The sequence below is a fragment of the Ambystoma mexicanum genome, chromosome 3q (assembly GCF_040938575.1).
Source record: "Ambystoma mexicanum isolate Mex_15411 chromosome 3q, UKY_AmexF1_1, whole genome shotgun sequence".
Lineage (NCBI taxonomy): Eukaryota > Metazoa > Chordata > Amphibia > Caudata > Ambystomatidae > Ambystoma > Ambystoma mexicanum.
The window spans coordinates 623,160,177-623,176,761 of NC_090926.1; the positions used below are offsets into that span (position 1 = coordinate 623,160,177).

General features: G+C 44.6%; 1 protein-coding gene across 2 annotated transcripts in view; it reads left to right on the forward strand.

The window, feature by feature from the left end:
• DNAH9 (dynein axonemal heavy chain 9) overlaps positions 1–16,585 on the forward strand; it is a 1,527,051-nt gene that overhangs the window by 174,985 nt on the left and 1,335,481 nt on the right. For both annotated transcript variants that reach the window (XM_069654516.1, XM_069654515.1), the window contains exon 7: positions 6,010–6,177. In XM_069654516.1, the coding sequence (XP_069510617.1) occupies positions 6,010–6,177 (168 nt within the window). The remainder of the gene's footprint in view (positions 1–6,009; positions 6,178–16,585) is intronic.

Sequence of the window (16,585 nt, forward strand, 5' to 3'; positions counted from 1 at the left end):
CGGTCCGGCAATCTCTCACAGCAAGCAATGTAGATGGAGAGAGGGAGGAACGAGCAGAGCATTGAATATCGGAAAAGAGAGAGAGAGTGAGTGGTGGAGGAGGAACATTGGACAAAAAAGGAAGGGAAGGAAGGTGGATGACAACCACCGGGAAGGAGATGGCAAAACATGAGCTGGAAGAGGTAGAGCCATAGAAAGAGGGCAATAAAGAAGAGGAGGGAGAGGAGGAACCCCATTGTAAGGAGGAGGCGGTGGAACATCCAAGGATGGAGAAAGTGAAAGAAAACCTCCGACTGATAAACAAAGGAGAGGAGGTGAAAGAATATTTTAATCCAAGAGAATGCAGAATATAGGCACGGTGTCCAAGTAGAGCAGAGAAGCAGGCAAATCCGAGAGGGGAGAGGGAAAGGAGCGAGTTGGCAGAGGGAGAGACTGCGACCCAGAGACCTAATAACAACTGGAGGAGGGTGGGGTGACCTGAAGGAGGAAGGCAGGGATAGAAGTGGAGGGTATTTGAAGGGAGTCGAGCTTCCTAAGGGCAGGGCCTGATATGCATTCCTAAATTGGATGAGAGGGGCCACATTGGAGCCTAAACAAGAGCCTTAGGGGCCCAGCCCTGCATTTGAAGGTTCATGCAGAAGAAGAAAGATGGAAGTACCGTTGGGTCCAACTGTACATGTTGCGTCAACTGCTTGACACCCACCGTGCAACCGAAGAGTGCCTGGTGGTAATGCCCAGTTGCAGAGTCTAGGAAGACCATTGTGAGACAACCCCTGACCTGTCTAATCAAAACAGAGGGGCAAGAAGTGCATGGAGCACAATACAATCTAGGAGACTGAGTAAGTGAACTGCCTGGCTGGTGGCCTTAAACTAAAAGGCGAGAGGGAAGGACTGGTCGCTGTGGTTCCAAAGTAAGTTGAGGAAGGGTTGAGTGGCAGTTTCATTGTTAGACCGTTTCCTGCCTCACCACTGTTGGTGCAATTCACCCTAACTGCTTTTCCTTGACAAGAATACAAGAAGTCGATTTCAGGTTGGTTTCCAGTCATCTTTTGGTACAGTGCTAATTCATTTTTTAATAATCGCTTTATTAAGATTTTCACAAAATCCATTTAAAACATGACAACATCAGTATGGTTGCGCAACAGAAAAACAAGTCTCAGGGCTCACCACCCAGCAATACCTCTGACATTACAAGTCAGCATGGGAGTAGCTTGCATTAAAAATGGGGGAAAAGGGGATAAGTAAGACAACCCATGCATTCAAGATTGTCCATGCGGCGACTGATAGCACAGTGGCACTGTTCAATGCATGAGCTGGTGAGGTGAACAATGGCCTCCGCGTGGTGTGCATTCTGGGGTGTAGATGCTGTAAATGCATACCAAGAATTAAATATTGGGGATAGCGAGCACTCGCACACTTAACTGCTATTTAGTTCGTAGCCAAGCACAGGTCAAGACACATGATTCTGGTTTTTCTTTTGGGGGAAGCACCCAACCAGTTTAGTTCGGTAGGATTTGTATGAATTTCCCCTCCAAGCCAATATGTCAAAAAATTGCAAAGCAGATGTACCAACCAATTCTCTTTTTTTTGTTAACTGAAATTCACCCTCTTGGAACATGTCTTGTAGTTTAAGTAATCTTGAGTGTGCCAGCTCTCTGCACCCCCCATGGTCAAACGAACGATCCATTTGTCATAGTTAGTCAATGTATATGTTCATTGGATTGCGGGCGGCTGGTGGTTCATTTATACAGCGGAGCAGATGCCTGCAGTGTGCACTGCACTGTGTTAAGAGAGGTGTGTGAAATGTGAGGAATTCCCCGAAGCACCAAAGTCACCTTCACAGGTGCTACCCTTGCTCTTTCCAAAGGAATGTGTCGGTCACAAGGAGCCGGAAGGTACCACAGTGCAATATGAAACATTTGGGCAGTGAGGTAATACACATCTACTCCTGGCTCTGGATGTTCCAGGCTATAAGCGGGTGCCCTCCTACCCAAATCAGCCATTTAGCAGTCTGATGAGCACATTCATGAACAACCATAGTATCTTTGGTAAGACTATTGTCTCCTTATTAAAGAGATCCTGGCCATCCTGGATACCAGGATCCCAATGCCTTGCTTAATCTTTAGTTTAATGCTAGTCGGTACCTTCAAGTAATTATTGTTCGTAAAGAATGGGCGCCTTGCGGGAGACCTGAAACTTAGCATTTGACCAGTTGTTTTTCAAGTAAGAGTACCCACCAAATGTGTTAATTTCATTGATTATCAGGACAATGTTGGCATAATCTTTTTAAATATAAATTGAGAGATAATATTCATACAGTGATCAGAGGACTTTCTGTGTTAGAACTGGAGGCCAATGCTATTCTGCTGCATTCTTATAATGTAAAGCAAAGGCACCAGAGCCAATGCAGGCACCAGTGGAGAAATCCGTCCTCCCGCCGCATTCCACACTGCAGTTCAACGGATGAGGATGTGTAGCCGTTGCCGTAAGCCCTGCCCTTGGCACGGGTATATAATGGATGCACCAGTGACACCTTGCCAACACCATCCCATGATGTAATGCAAACAAGGCCATTACAAGGAATTAAATGACTTTTCAGCTGTGAAAAACATTGCCACCGTCTACATTTTGAGGTCTACCTATGACGGTATGGCTAACAGCCACTGCAGCTTAGATCTACTGGGTATGAAATTCATCGTTCTTTCAGCCGCCCGCCTCCCAGCACTAATTGGGCAACCTTGGGTCAAGCCTCCACCCTACTCTTGAGCTGGGAGGTGGGGCGGCTGAAAGAATGATGAATTTAAACATAATACTTGCAAATGCCCAAGCCTGTATACTGGGACCCTTGGTGGCCCAGCTGGCACACCGCGATCACTTGGGTCTGCAATTTAGCTGACTTGACCCCCAGCCTTGTGCTGTTTATATGCTTGATCCTGCCCATACCAGATCAATCTTGAAAACCCAATCTCACGACCTCCTATGTGCCCAGTGAAATAGTGGCAATAGAAATATCATTTCCAGGTTCTCCTGCCCTTGACAGGCTGTTCCAGCAGCGAATTGGCCAACTTTCACAGGGAGTGGTGACGTGGATTCCCAGAAAATGACCTCTCTGCGGGGGGGTGACCTAGTTGGATGGGTCGGACCACTGGCCCAAGTATGCTGGAAAGTCAGACTGAATCAGTAAATGCTGAAAGGCCCTCGGCGAGCTCCCTCACCCTCTGGTCCACACCAGCTATGGCAGCAGTAGCCATGGACAATCGGGGACACTGCCAGTCCAGGAACCTGGCAATCCCACGATATGAGACCTGCATTGAGTGGCAAATGGCCTGTAGTTGCTGCATCTGCATTGTTTTCGAAGAGTTATTGGTGCTGTTCAATATTATCCAGCCATTTTTCATGCCACGTTGATGGACACTGATTCAGTTATGGCGCATTTCTGTGCTACGTGGTTTTCCATCCCAGAAATGGAATGATGTGTGATTTAGTACAGGGGTACCTATTCCTGGTCACTTTGAGATACCCCCTGCACACAGCTCACAACCAGCAGTTGTTATATTCATGGCTTGTGATGGGATTTGCAATGTCCATGTTGTCTGTGTAGGTCCTCTGCAGGGCTGTCATGCTTGTGCCCTGATGGGCGTTTGGCAGTTGTTATGCATGTTTGTGGTTTTTGCGTTCCTGCTGTGATGGATTCACAAACATTGTTTTCAGCATACATGCAATCTCGGTCTGTCAGTTTTGCATTATCATTGTGCAGTGGTGAACTGTGATACTGGCTGTGTAGGTATGTGTTCCCTATGCATGCTAGTACATGTAGACCTTGTTTGAGAAATAGTCCTGTGGGTTGGTGGATGTTATGAGTGGATTGAGATGGAAGGTCCTGCACGTACAGGGCCTTGACAGGGCATGCATTGATTTGTAGTTGTGATGGTCCACGCAACCCCCTTCACGTAGCATTTCACTTGTGATGCAAGATTATTATGTGTTGTGACACTTGTACCTTCCCAGTTTTCATATTCGTTGCCCTCTGAGGCTCTTCCAGCACCTGCAGAAAATGTGAGCTAAGACATGCCATGCAGCATGCCCCTGAGGTCTGGTAGGTGCCACTTGCTAGAAAATGCAGCACCGATACAAGCTTCAGCAGCGGGGGTAAGGCAGTTCTGATTTTGTTCCTGCTCTGGATGATGTCGTGGATCAGGGAGAGTAGCTCTGCTATGGTCTATGTTCAGATGGTACAGGGTTATCATCTGGATATTTGTTAATGCCCAGGGTAAGGGCCTGATCAGGGAATGTATTTGTATTTTTATTTGAATTTGTATTAGGCTTATATAGCACTTAAATCCAAAGCACTTTACAATATAACAGGATACAAGAATAATGAATGAAGCATAATAACAATCCTGAGACAAACCAGCGAGACATTATATAGAACAAATTTACCTAGGGAAGGGAGGGGAAGGGATAAGGGAAGAATGAGGAGTAGGGAAAGGGAGGGAAGGGAGATGGGTAGGAGGGAGAAAAGGGAAGGAGAGTATGTAGATTGGAAGGGAGATCAGGGGGAATGGAGAAGAAGAGATTTCAGGGAGGTGCAGAAGGAGGAGTATGTGGGAATGGAGCGGACAGAAAGGTAAAGAGTTCCAATGTAAGGGGGCCAAGAGCTGAAAGGAATGGGGGTGTGTCTTGCATGACGTCTCCTCCCCTCTGCTCCATGTGCTCTGTGGTGCTGTTCCTGCCTCCGCACCTCAATGCAGATCAGGAAGTGCTGCGTGTCCTAGTGCTGTGGCTAATTCCGACATATGCCGGCGTTAATTCCACTGGTGCTAACTTTCTGGCACTAATTCCTCTGGTGGTATAAGCGCCTATTTTCCGGTATCCCTAATTCGGCGTAGTGGTAAAGGTGGTGGTAATTTCATTACTGTCACTTTTACTGCATACCGCCCAACTCGTGCTACTGCACCGTATGCTGTCTCTTGCACTTTATCAACTGTACTCAGGATGAAATTAATTGATATTAGGGGTCTCTAAAGGAGCTCGGCTCCAAAGAAGCCATCTTGGTCATTGCACTCAAGCACTCCCCTTCTCAAAACCCATTCTTAACCTTTTCACTTGGACTTTTTAAGAAGATGACTTGAAGGTTTTCTTTGTATTCCCGTACTCGACCCTAGTCATCATTAGGCTGTCTTGGCATGCAAGCAAACCAGACCCAGTCTTTCTACTTTGTGCCAGCGCTTTGCACTTCGCCCCTCTTGCCCTCCCCATATTTTGTCATGGTGTAATGGACGCACACTTCTTTGATAAAACCAGACACGTATATTGCAATTGCTCATCTTCCAATGCCATCAAATACATAGACTATTGTTACACAGCTTGGGTGTTTGTCTCTTTCCAAGAGCTCCATAAAACAAGTCATCTGATTTCTTTTCTAAACTCCAACTCGGACATCTACGCATCTCTCGCCTTCCTGCACGCCCTTCACCCGAGGGTAGCACTGTGGAAGGGTGAGCACTGTGAAGCCAGACATGCAGCCGTAAAAGAGGATGGACTGTTTTTACTTCCATGACAGTGACTCCGAAGTCCTTGCGGAGAATCACGGGGGACATTCGCCTCTTGTGTTTTTTTTCCCTGAATGTTGTACTGTACACCCTGCATACTGCAACACACCGCAGAAAATATCAGCTTTACGGCACACTTGTTACACAACAATAATGGACTTCTTTTCATGTCTTCACTCGGATAACGCTGTCTCCTAAGCCATGCCTTGTACTGGGAATCGTCCCAAGCAGTACCAGGCCCAGGGATGCCTCTGGAACCACCATTTACAATTGATTGGCTACCCAACAGGACACAACCATTGTTAACACCTTTGTCTTCGTTGTGATTACTCAAACCTGGTCTTTGACACATTCTTTGATTGACATCGAAGAAGTAGGAATTCTTTCATTGTAATCTTTGCTTTGATCACTGCTGCTGCTTCCCTTTTTAACACTTTCCTTTCCTCTTACCCCATAGGACCTTTTAATGACCGCCTTGGACATGCTGAAGTTGGAAAAAATTGAGTTTGGTGGAATCAGGGGAAAAACTCTCAGTCAGAAAGTTTTGAACATGTACGAAGAGTTTCAAGAGTTGTTCAAAATATTTTCAGAGCGCACCTATGACTGCCTGGATACCACAAACATGGTAGGTAACATTTGCTGAACGTGACTATCATCACTTTTGGTGAAAGGAAAATGCTAAGACTTTATTTCTACACCTTTGCAAATCATTGGAGCAATGTTTAAGGGCCTGATCACGAGTTGGGCGGTATCCCGGCTGGGATGCCGCCCAACTTTATTTGCGTTAGCGCCTACCCATCTGGCGGTTTTACCGCCGGATCACAGGTTGGGCGCTGTTACTCCCCATTCCCCATTGGGTCCAATGGTGAATTTTCAGTGCAATTACCACACAGTAATACCGTTGGCGGTAATTGTGACAAACTGGGCAGCGTGTTTGACACACTCGAGATTGGGTGGACCCACAAATGCAGCGGTAACAAAATTACCACCGCCTTTAAGTACTACTGTCCAACTCGTGATCAGGCCCTACATGTTAAACTTTAGCAGAATAGTTTAACTTCATTCTCGCGCAAAATTCCCTTCACCAAAGGGAAGAATGGTGTACCCTGATGGTAATATTCTTTTTGTTATACTTTATAGTCTTAAGGCGGCTGTACCAGAATACATTTAGTGGATTGTCTGCTTGCTCCTATGGGCTGGTGGCAGTGATTATGTAGTCTCCCATTGGACAGTATCTCGGCCGCCCTCCTCCTTTAACAGCCTTGTATGCATCTCGTTCAAATGAAATTCGGGCTGGGAATATGTGTCGACTGTTTACAGCTATTTGGGATATGCACTCTAACAAAAATTCTTTCGTATTTTAACTCTACTGTGCTTTGCAAGACTTCTCTTACATGTTGGGGGTTAGCAGTTTGAGCCAGGTAAATGATTTTAGCAGCTGGTTCAGTTTTCAATTTTATCGACATTGGGTTTGTTGGCTTTTTTCAGTGTATAGTCACGTGAAAACATCTTCCAAGTTACACCATCGCTATCGGGCTACACCATCTCTAGATGGCAAAGGGCAGTCATTTCCACTACAGTGTTGATATCGTGTTTACATTTTCGTACAATTACATTTGCTATCTTGACTCTGTTGATATCAGGAGTTGAAATTCAGAGACTTTGTTGAATGCCTCCCCAAGCTCTAACTACTCCTTGTGATAGAAACATGAATACACCAGTGTCATCCAGGCTTTGGACATGCATATATAGTGTGGCCTAGTGCCTTGCTGCAATTGTGAAGTACTTTCACTATACCTTGTGAAGGACTTACTATAATGCAGATGGAAGATTACACTGCAGTGAACTGAATCTGCAAGCATCTGTAAGTGATAAGGTGAGGGCAACAGTGGGAACGTTGATGGATTTGTCGGCGCTAGTTAAAGGGGTAGTTCACTCAAAAATGTTATGTTTTAAAAATGTTGGCCATAATAAAAGATATATTGGCATTGTTTTAAAAAAAAATCCTATGTAAAATAATTTTTTGAATGACCCTTTAAAGCCTTGATATTCAAGCACTTGGGGGTCATCCAAGCTGAATCAGTTTCATGTGTGAAAGTTAATGCTGTGCTCTTGCGGCAGCAATCAAGCAAAAGCCCCAAACTGGGAGCTTTTGCTTATTGCTGCTGGGGAGCAGAGCATTTTTCAGCATGCAGGCAGAGGGATAATCATTTCACTAACACAATTCCACGAGCATATACGGGCTTCATTGAAAAGGTAAACCAGGTTATGATGTACAAATGCAAAATAAAATAACTGTTGTCTAAAAATAACTGCTGGGAGTTCAAGCTCGGTGCACTCCGGTGGGGGCTGCCTGCGCTACACTCTCTGTACCGACAGGCATGCTAGCATTATTAAGTCTCCAAACGAACACACCCACACACCCACACCCCCACACACACCCACACACTGAGAAAACACTTTAATTGGGAAACAAGTGGCCATAGAAGTGAACAAGTGTACCCAACCCATAAGCATACATGCCAAAGATATAGAACGTTTCAGACATTCCACTGTATGTATTAAACGTTTTAGACAACTTGGATATGTTGGTCGAAAATTAACTATTGGCGACTCTTGCTAAAAGCGCCCTCCTGCCATCCATCTTAGCTATTCCCCTCCAATCACTCTTGATGTGGCATGTCTCCCTGTGTTCTCGCATCACTTTAACTTTGGTATATAGCCCTGTTCCTTATTCTACTATGTCCCGATCTACTTTTGGGCACCGGATCGAAAGCTCCATCAGTCAATGGGAATGGTCGTGATTATTCGCAAAGAGCACACTGAAAGTTTAACTGTAGCTCGAGTGTGTCTGCATCAAAACTACCCACCCTGCCATCAACCCACGAAGCCCGACTGACACATCTAGCACTTACTGGTGTCACAGATGCAGCATGATATGAAGGGAGGGTCAGGCCCAATCAGTTTATGACAGCTGAACCAACAGAGATACCCGCCGGTAGCAGCACTTCAACCTCCAGCACGCTGATTGGCAGGTGGGAGCCTAACCTTGCCTTTGGTATTAGACTACTGTGATGCTAGCCAATCCAAATTCTGAGATCTGTGAGTTGGGTGCTGGTGTAGCGCAGGAGGTGAAAGTGTTTGACAAGCGCATGCTTCATATATAATGTGATGAAAATGTTAAAGAAAATCCATCCACTGCCACGATACTGTCTTGTTTGGAGCTATCTAGTCAACAACAAGAAGACTTAAAATATTTAGTCACAACATTCCCTGATGTATTCTGTGAGAAACCAGGGAGAGTACAAGGCACATATCATTATATCAGACCTCCAAATGGAAATGTGGTCCATTTGAAACCATATAGATTCCCGGAAGCCCTGAGACAGATGATGGTTGAGAAAGTGAACAAAATGCTAAGGGCACATATTTTCTAACCTTCTTCAAGCCTATAGCCCTCCCCTATAGTATTGGTCACAAAACCTGATATTTCCTGAAGGTTTTGCATAACTTCATAAGGTCAACGCCATCTTCGATACCTATCCCATGCCATGTATTAACAAACTGATTGATAGACTCGGAAATGCCACCTTCCTGTCACCTTGACCAAGGGATACTGGCAGTTCCCAGTACATGGACCTGATCAGGAAAAGGCATCTTTCTCAATGCCCCTGCAACTATTGAAAGTCCTCCCTTTTGGCTTTCATGGGCCCCCCACTACTTTCAAAACGGCTTATGGACAGGATATTACAGTCCTACTGATTTTTCTGCATGGCTTATATTGACGACAAAGCCATTTATATTAAAACATGGGAAGACCATCTTTCCCATCTCTTTAGTATTAAGAGAGCCCTCAGAGAAGCAGGCTTAAATACCAATCCATCCAAATGTAAGCCGGCTCAATCAGCCGTGAAATACCTCCACTTCTTTATAGGGAATGGCAGTGTCAAGCCTCAAAGAGAAAAAGTGAAAGCCATCGTAGACACCCCCATGCTTTAAACCAATAGAGATCTCAGAGCATTTTTAGGATTGATCTGTTATTACCATAGGTTTATCCATAAATTCTCAGACAGAGCAGCTAGGTTGACAGACAAATTAAAGAACGCAGAACCATCGAAGATTAATTGGACTGATGATGATGTATGTTACAACAGTTTAAAACAAATCCTGTGCCAGAACCGATCCTAAAGGTAGTAGACTTGTCAAAAGAGTTTGTGTTACAAACTGACACCTCTTACAGGATTAGGAGCAGTTTTGTCTCAGGTTTGTGATGGATTAGAACACTCTATCTTATTCAGTAGTCGAAAGCGCTTCCCATATGGAAAAAAAAAACAACTCCATGCTAGAATTGGAGGCCCTTGCTATAAAATGGACCATCACCCATCTAAGATACTATCTCCTAGGAAGAAAATTCACACTCGTCACATATCATTCTCTACTGGTGGTTAAGCCAACGAAAGGACTAACTATCGAGTCATGCAATGGTTCCTAGACGTGCAACCCTATTGTTTCACTGTAGAGCGCTGAAAAGCTAAAGACCAGGGGAACGTCTGTTTCTTTTCTGTGTTTCTCTGTGAAACAGATGCTGCTACATCACATAGAGGAAGGGCATGTGAGAAACCAGAAGGTGTCTCACCCACTAGTCCCCACGGATCTGTCATCCAGGTGGCCAGCACACGGCCATCGCTTTTGGATCCAGTTCCTGAGGGTGAACTAGTGCAGGAGGATCACATGGGTGAGATCCGGGGAGTGGGACACCGGATGGTGAGAGGCAGTATCCCCTTCCTTGTAACACCTTTACCCCATCCTACATAGGATATTTAGAATCTCTATCCCCCCTTTACAACATGAACACTTTCTCAGTGACAGTCCCCTCTAAGGGAAAACAGACTAATACCGAGCTATGTATCTGACATGTCCCAATACTATGGTCAGGCGAGGTCAGGCAATTATCGACAATCACTCACTCACTGACTTCCATTACACTACTCTACACAGGGAAAAGGCTGGGCATGAGAGCATACTCTGAGCGACACAAAACGCACAAGAAAACTGCAATTCCAAGATGCTAGTTTACTGAGAGAAGAAAGACCGTGAAACAGAAAGGGATCACGAGGAGGGAAGTACACAACCTTTTCAACAAGGAACCATTGCTTTCACGAGTCCTCGAGATTGTAAAGCATAAGACCAAGGAAACCGGCTGAAGAATCCTTTATTGTGTGTCGAAGATACCTGGGGCCCTCCCGCATCTATAATCAAGGCGGGAAGAATCGTCAGCCACCGTGGTACTGTCTTTGCCTCTAAGAACAAAGCCGCTTCAGTGAAAACAACACAGCCGGTGAGTTGGGAGAACGATACAAGACCGGTTTGGGTTGAAGCCAAGGTTGCAAGCAGCAACAATGTATGGCGAGCGCTGGAAGGAACATTATTAAAACATGCGCAATAAGAGACGCAAGTGAAGTTAAACTGCTGATTAGTGATTGAACTTTAAAGCAAGCAACAATACCTGTGAAAGAGTGGTCCGGCACCACATGGATGCTCAATCGAAGGTCTCTGTAAGGTATCCAGCTGAGGATTAATGAAAGTAGATCAAGTTGATCTGAGCCCTGTGGAGGGAGATCATTTGAAAGTGAACAAATAAATGTGAATCGAAGTGGTCCTGCGACGGGTGAAGCAAAATCCTACGCACAGTCAAAAGTCTTTTGACTTTGATGAAATAGAGAATGTTTAGAAAAATACACAAATCTGGTCCGAGCCCGACAGAGCGAGACCAATTGAAGATCTTGTGTTAAAGTGTCTGAGCCCAGCGGAGAACCCAAGAAGTTGTCTGAGCCCAGCAGAGCGGCATCCGGGGTGAAGAGTAAATCACCCAAGAAGTTTTTGTGTTAAAGGAGGTCTAAGCCCAGCGGAGTAGGACCCCGGGGTGAATCGAAAAATACCCAAGAATTTGTACATAAGAATCCTGAGGAGAAAGGAAGTTTTTGAATGTTTGTTTCTCGTATCAGGCCCTCTGAAGTAAGAGACTTTGAATGGCAAAGGAACTTTGGTACAGAAGGCCCTGATACTGAGATTTGAACTGCATCCTCATGCTAGAGAAGCAGAGACTGTGCTAAACTCAAGTGTGCCGCTTTGTCCTGTGCTGAAAACGTGGGGAAGCGAAGGCAATGGCTTGAATATCCTGACATATATAATTTCCTGAATACTTTTCTTTTGCATAACATTGTTTACTACACTATTTGTATTTAAAAGTAAGATTGGCAATAGGTTTATTAGTATAGGCCCTTTTTTGACAAGACACCACTAGGACTGCATTATTATTTGATGGTTGTAGCTTGTTCCCATCTTTAGATTTAGGATTAGATAGGCATTTTCAAACCCAGTTGAAGTTCAATAAACACCCTTGAACTGTGGTTACTTGTGTGTGTTTTACTGTTTGATACCATGCCTTCCTTACAGCCATCACTAGGAGGGCTGGCAAAAGAAGAATGGTGTATGCTTTACGCACATGCCTGGGCCATCTTTAAATTCTTGTGATGCAATACCCAGTAGACAGTCTTTGAGGTTTCTTTGGGCCTGAACATCAAACAAATGTGTCATATGGTGGTTAATTTCCTCCCAATCATTTTTCAATTTAGGACAGTCCCACAATATATGTATCCAGTTTCCTTTACTGACACAGCCCCTAGCTGAAACTACAGCACTCATTTTGTGTAACCTGCCTGAGGTGTAGTGCCATTGCGTTATCATTTCATACCAGAATTCTCATATATGTAGCGATAGAGTGAGCTTAGGTATATTCCCCAAGTTTTTCCCATTCTTCCTCCTTTATGGTAACCCCCAGTTTTTGTTCCCATTTTTGTTTGCACCCTAACTTCCCCATGGGAGAATTGTCATTCAAAAGCCTGTATAGATTAGAGATGAGGGCCTTGTTCCCTGGATTCGACACTAAACATTTCACAAATGGTGCAAGTGATCTAGTAGCTGCGGTTCTATTCGGATGGGCCATTATCCAGTGTCAGACTTGATAGTATTGAAACCTACCAGTTTCCAGTAGACCTAGATTCCTTTGTCAATTGGTCAAATGATTTGAGACTGAGTTAGAGTTTGAACGTTTTCGCATAACTGCGGGAATCTGGCAAAATGACGGCAGCTACAACAGAATACACGATCAGGAATTAAACTGTGTCACACAAAATGAAGAGTGATAGGGGGTAATGGAAGAGGGCTACGGAGGGAAAAAGCAACTGAGGCGAGTTGGGAGAATCATGTAAAAAGGAGGGGACACTTTGTGAGTACCTGTGGGGGCAGGTAAGAGTTTTTGATTTTTCAAGCATTTTCCCCACAACTGCGGGAATACCGGGGGGAATACTGCAGTTATGGATAGTGCGTTGCTGCCGCATGTGTATTTCAGTGACATTATCAGGGAAAAACCATGCAAATCTGAAAAGAGATATTTAACAAAGAAAATAAATTCACCTACAGTACTAGGAAGGGGGTAATGGGTCTCTGTGCCACTGCCTATGGCCAAATGCCATGGCTAGTGGGTCCCAAAGAAACTTATTGGTGGAAACTGCACTGTGAGGAATTCACATGGTGGGTGTGAGCTCAACTGGGCATTTTGACCATTTTTATTAAATGGAATGATGGTAGACCAACCTCAGGAAAATGTGGGATGCTACTCCACACACATTTTCCTATGCTCACACCATGACAAGCGCATAGACTTGGGTACTCCGTGTGGACACAGCCTACAAGCACAGTCTGCCCTTTCGTATTGAGTTGGAATGTGACAGCCAGGACTGCACTATGTCATCTCCAGGAAGGGGGAAGGCCAACCTACCTTCCCCCTGCCATGACCAGCCTGATCATGACCAGCCTGATTAAAAAAGGTTCCATGGATCCACCCTGCTCTTTTGTTAGGCCCTGCAGCTGTTGGCAGCGATTAACATACCAATAATGGGTGCTTCAAACAGTCCCACATGGGGCCTTGCTGCAGATGTAAACGAAGGAGACCGGAAACCCAACAACCTTTCATATGTAACTGTGTCAACGTGAAGCCAGCTCCTGCCCTCAGTATCAATGACAGTGAGCTCTCATGTCTGGGACTGCTGTTTACAGTAAGCCATCCAGCTAGGGGAACCCAATTCATAAGGTGCAGGAATGTGGTTTGCAAGAGCCAGAGAGTCTGGTCTGGAGCAGTTTCAAGGGAGACATGCTGTTTTAACCGGGACCACATAGAGAGGACCATTAACCAGAGAGACTCTTTGAACACAACGGACAGGAAGATGGGTGGGATTTAGTGTGACAAGGGATGTGGCCAGAGCTTTCTGTTGACAGGTTTGCACCATTTTAGCTCTGGGGCACACCTTATTCCTGTTTTCATCCATTTACCTTTCGTGTTGCAAAGCACTGTGTTTTTGACCTCACACATGCAGGAGATTGCTGGTAGGGACCCCAGGATTGGTTCATTAAGGTAGGCTTAGCCTACACCAATCACTGTGGTCCTTTTGGCTCCTCTTGTAGCAGAGCATCTGAAGACTTCACAAGAAGTAAGAAAGAAGAACTCAACCTTGGACCTTGGCTGAAGGTACAGTCTTCCCTATATCTACTGCCAGTGAAGGAAGGCCAGGATATCCAAAGGGGGAAGCAGGATCCCTCCCCTAAATATTTCCCAGGGAACAAAGGGAGATACCTCAGAGGACTCTCCAGCCACTCCAGCACCAGTACCCATCCGCACACAGTGTGGCCTGCTAGGCTCTGCAGCAAGCTTCCTGGATGGAAAGTGCTGGAACATCTCTGAACCTACAACCAAGGGCAAGGCAGCTGCCGGCAACACATTCAGCCCGCTGTCCTTCTTAAAGGACGACACAAGCCCTTTGAAGAAGCAAGGAGAAGTGCCTCGATGAGCATCTATCCAGCGTCTGCCTAAAAGGACATTTTCGAGCCAGTAGAGTTCCTCAATCAGCAACCCACAGCAACGCTGACAGTAGTCAAGCCGCCGAAACTTAGTCTTCTGAGATGTCTCGACCACTGCTTTAGAACAGCTGAACAGCCGAACAGCACTGAGACAATGATTCCTGACCCAGCGCAAAGATGTTTACTGCACTAAGAAGTTGAGCAGTGCAGGAGAGGACAGAAAACTCCAGGCAGAGGCTTGCGAATGTGAGATACACAGAGAAGGTTACCGGGACAGAAGGAGGGATGCCGCAGAGGAGCAGGAAAAACTGTGGAGACACAGAGCTGCACAGAAGCTCCTTGGTGTTGGGCCGCTTGTGGAAGAAATATTTGTCAGTCCAGACTGAGAGAGAAAGCCAGTGTGTGATTGCAGAGATGCAAATAATGCTGAGGAGACCTCTGCTGACTCAACGGTGGGCAGTGAATGAAGTAGCTGTTACACAAGGATGTGGACAGAGTCCACGCCTGTTTTGAGTCTGCTCAAAACAGGTGTGGACTGTGGGATATCCCAAAAAGCGCGTCAGCCTACATTTGATGAATATGAGATTAATAACGATGAAAAGAGCAGAAGAAAAATATTTGAATGCAGTCAAGACAAAGTATTAACCTCACATCGAATAAGAAGAATGTTTGTATGTAGACAAAACAAAGAGGCAAAGAAACCCCATCACAAAACAGGGGCATGAGATGCCAGTGTAGGGGAGAAGTTTTAACAAGTGCAACCATAGGCACATATACCAAGTACCTCAATGTATAGGCCATTTTTGTATAACCACGGAACTGTGAATCAATTAAGAGAAGTCCTGGCAGGCATGTACACCAGGCAGTTGAAGTAATGTAAAGATTTCTGGCAGGAGAGTATACCAGGGAATCTGAAAGGAACTATATAAAAGGAATCCTTGCAGGTGAGCAAACCAGGTAATTGAGACTGATTGAAGGAATTATAAAAGACAACCTGGCAGGCAAGTATGACAGGTGGATGAAATTGAGTGAAGATTCCCAGCAGATTAATACACAAAGCAATCTGCAGAGTTAAAGGAAATCTTAAAGAAGGACTGTTGCAAAACCTGTGATTTAAACTAGAACTTTGTGAGCCCAGGGAAGAAACAAAGGAACTGTTAATTAAAGTGGAACTTTTGCTATCCTATTTAAGGAAACAAGGGGAAGCCCCCCCCCCCTCTGGATCCAAGGGTCTATAACTTGGAGAACATATTTGTTGGAGTCATTATTACATTTTTAGTTTTAGAACCCTGATCCTTGGTTTGGGTTTTAGGTAAGCAAATTCCTTTTACAATAGGGCCAGCTAGGCAGTTTCCCCAACCTGTTTTTGTTTCAATAAATGTCCTTATGTGAGAATATGAATACCTTGTCGCCGACTCTCATTTCTGACCACTCTAAACTTAATGATTAAAATTACCTTAGGATTTGAAGATTATTTGGATGTTCTTGAAAACAGACGAGCAAAGACATTGTTATTAAAATGGGAAGTTCACCGCTGGCATGTCAATACATGATGGGACTGAGTCACTATTTACATGTTTGCGTATTATATATTAGGCCAAGATCACTGTGGTTGATAGCCATATTGAGATAATTATATTAAATAGATGTAATGCACTAATGTCCTATAAATTTGTCTATAGCAAGACTTTGTAAATAGCTGTTTCGAAATAACTTTCTTGGGCGTGGAAAATGAGAGAAGGTCTAGTTTGGCATGGTATCCAAATACCAAAGCATTGTAAATGTGTCTTCAATAAAATAATGTGGATATTTTAACTAAGTACATTATTTTAATTCAATAGGTATTTACTGATATGGTGAATTTGTTTTTAGAATTGTTTTCTTATCAACAGATGTATTTTTGAATGCTACCCTGACATGATATGTAAATATTTAGTGATATGCTTTCATGGCTAATCGCCACAATAAAGCTTAAATGATGATGATGATGATGATGATGATGATAACTAAAACTGCTTTTATCTCGCCCCTCCTCTCGTAACTACAACCTGAACACACCCACTCAGATGACCCTAACATCCTTGCAAATATCTACACCACTACACTCAAAGGCAGTA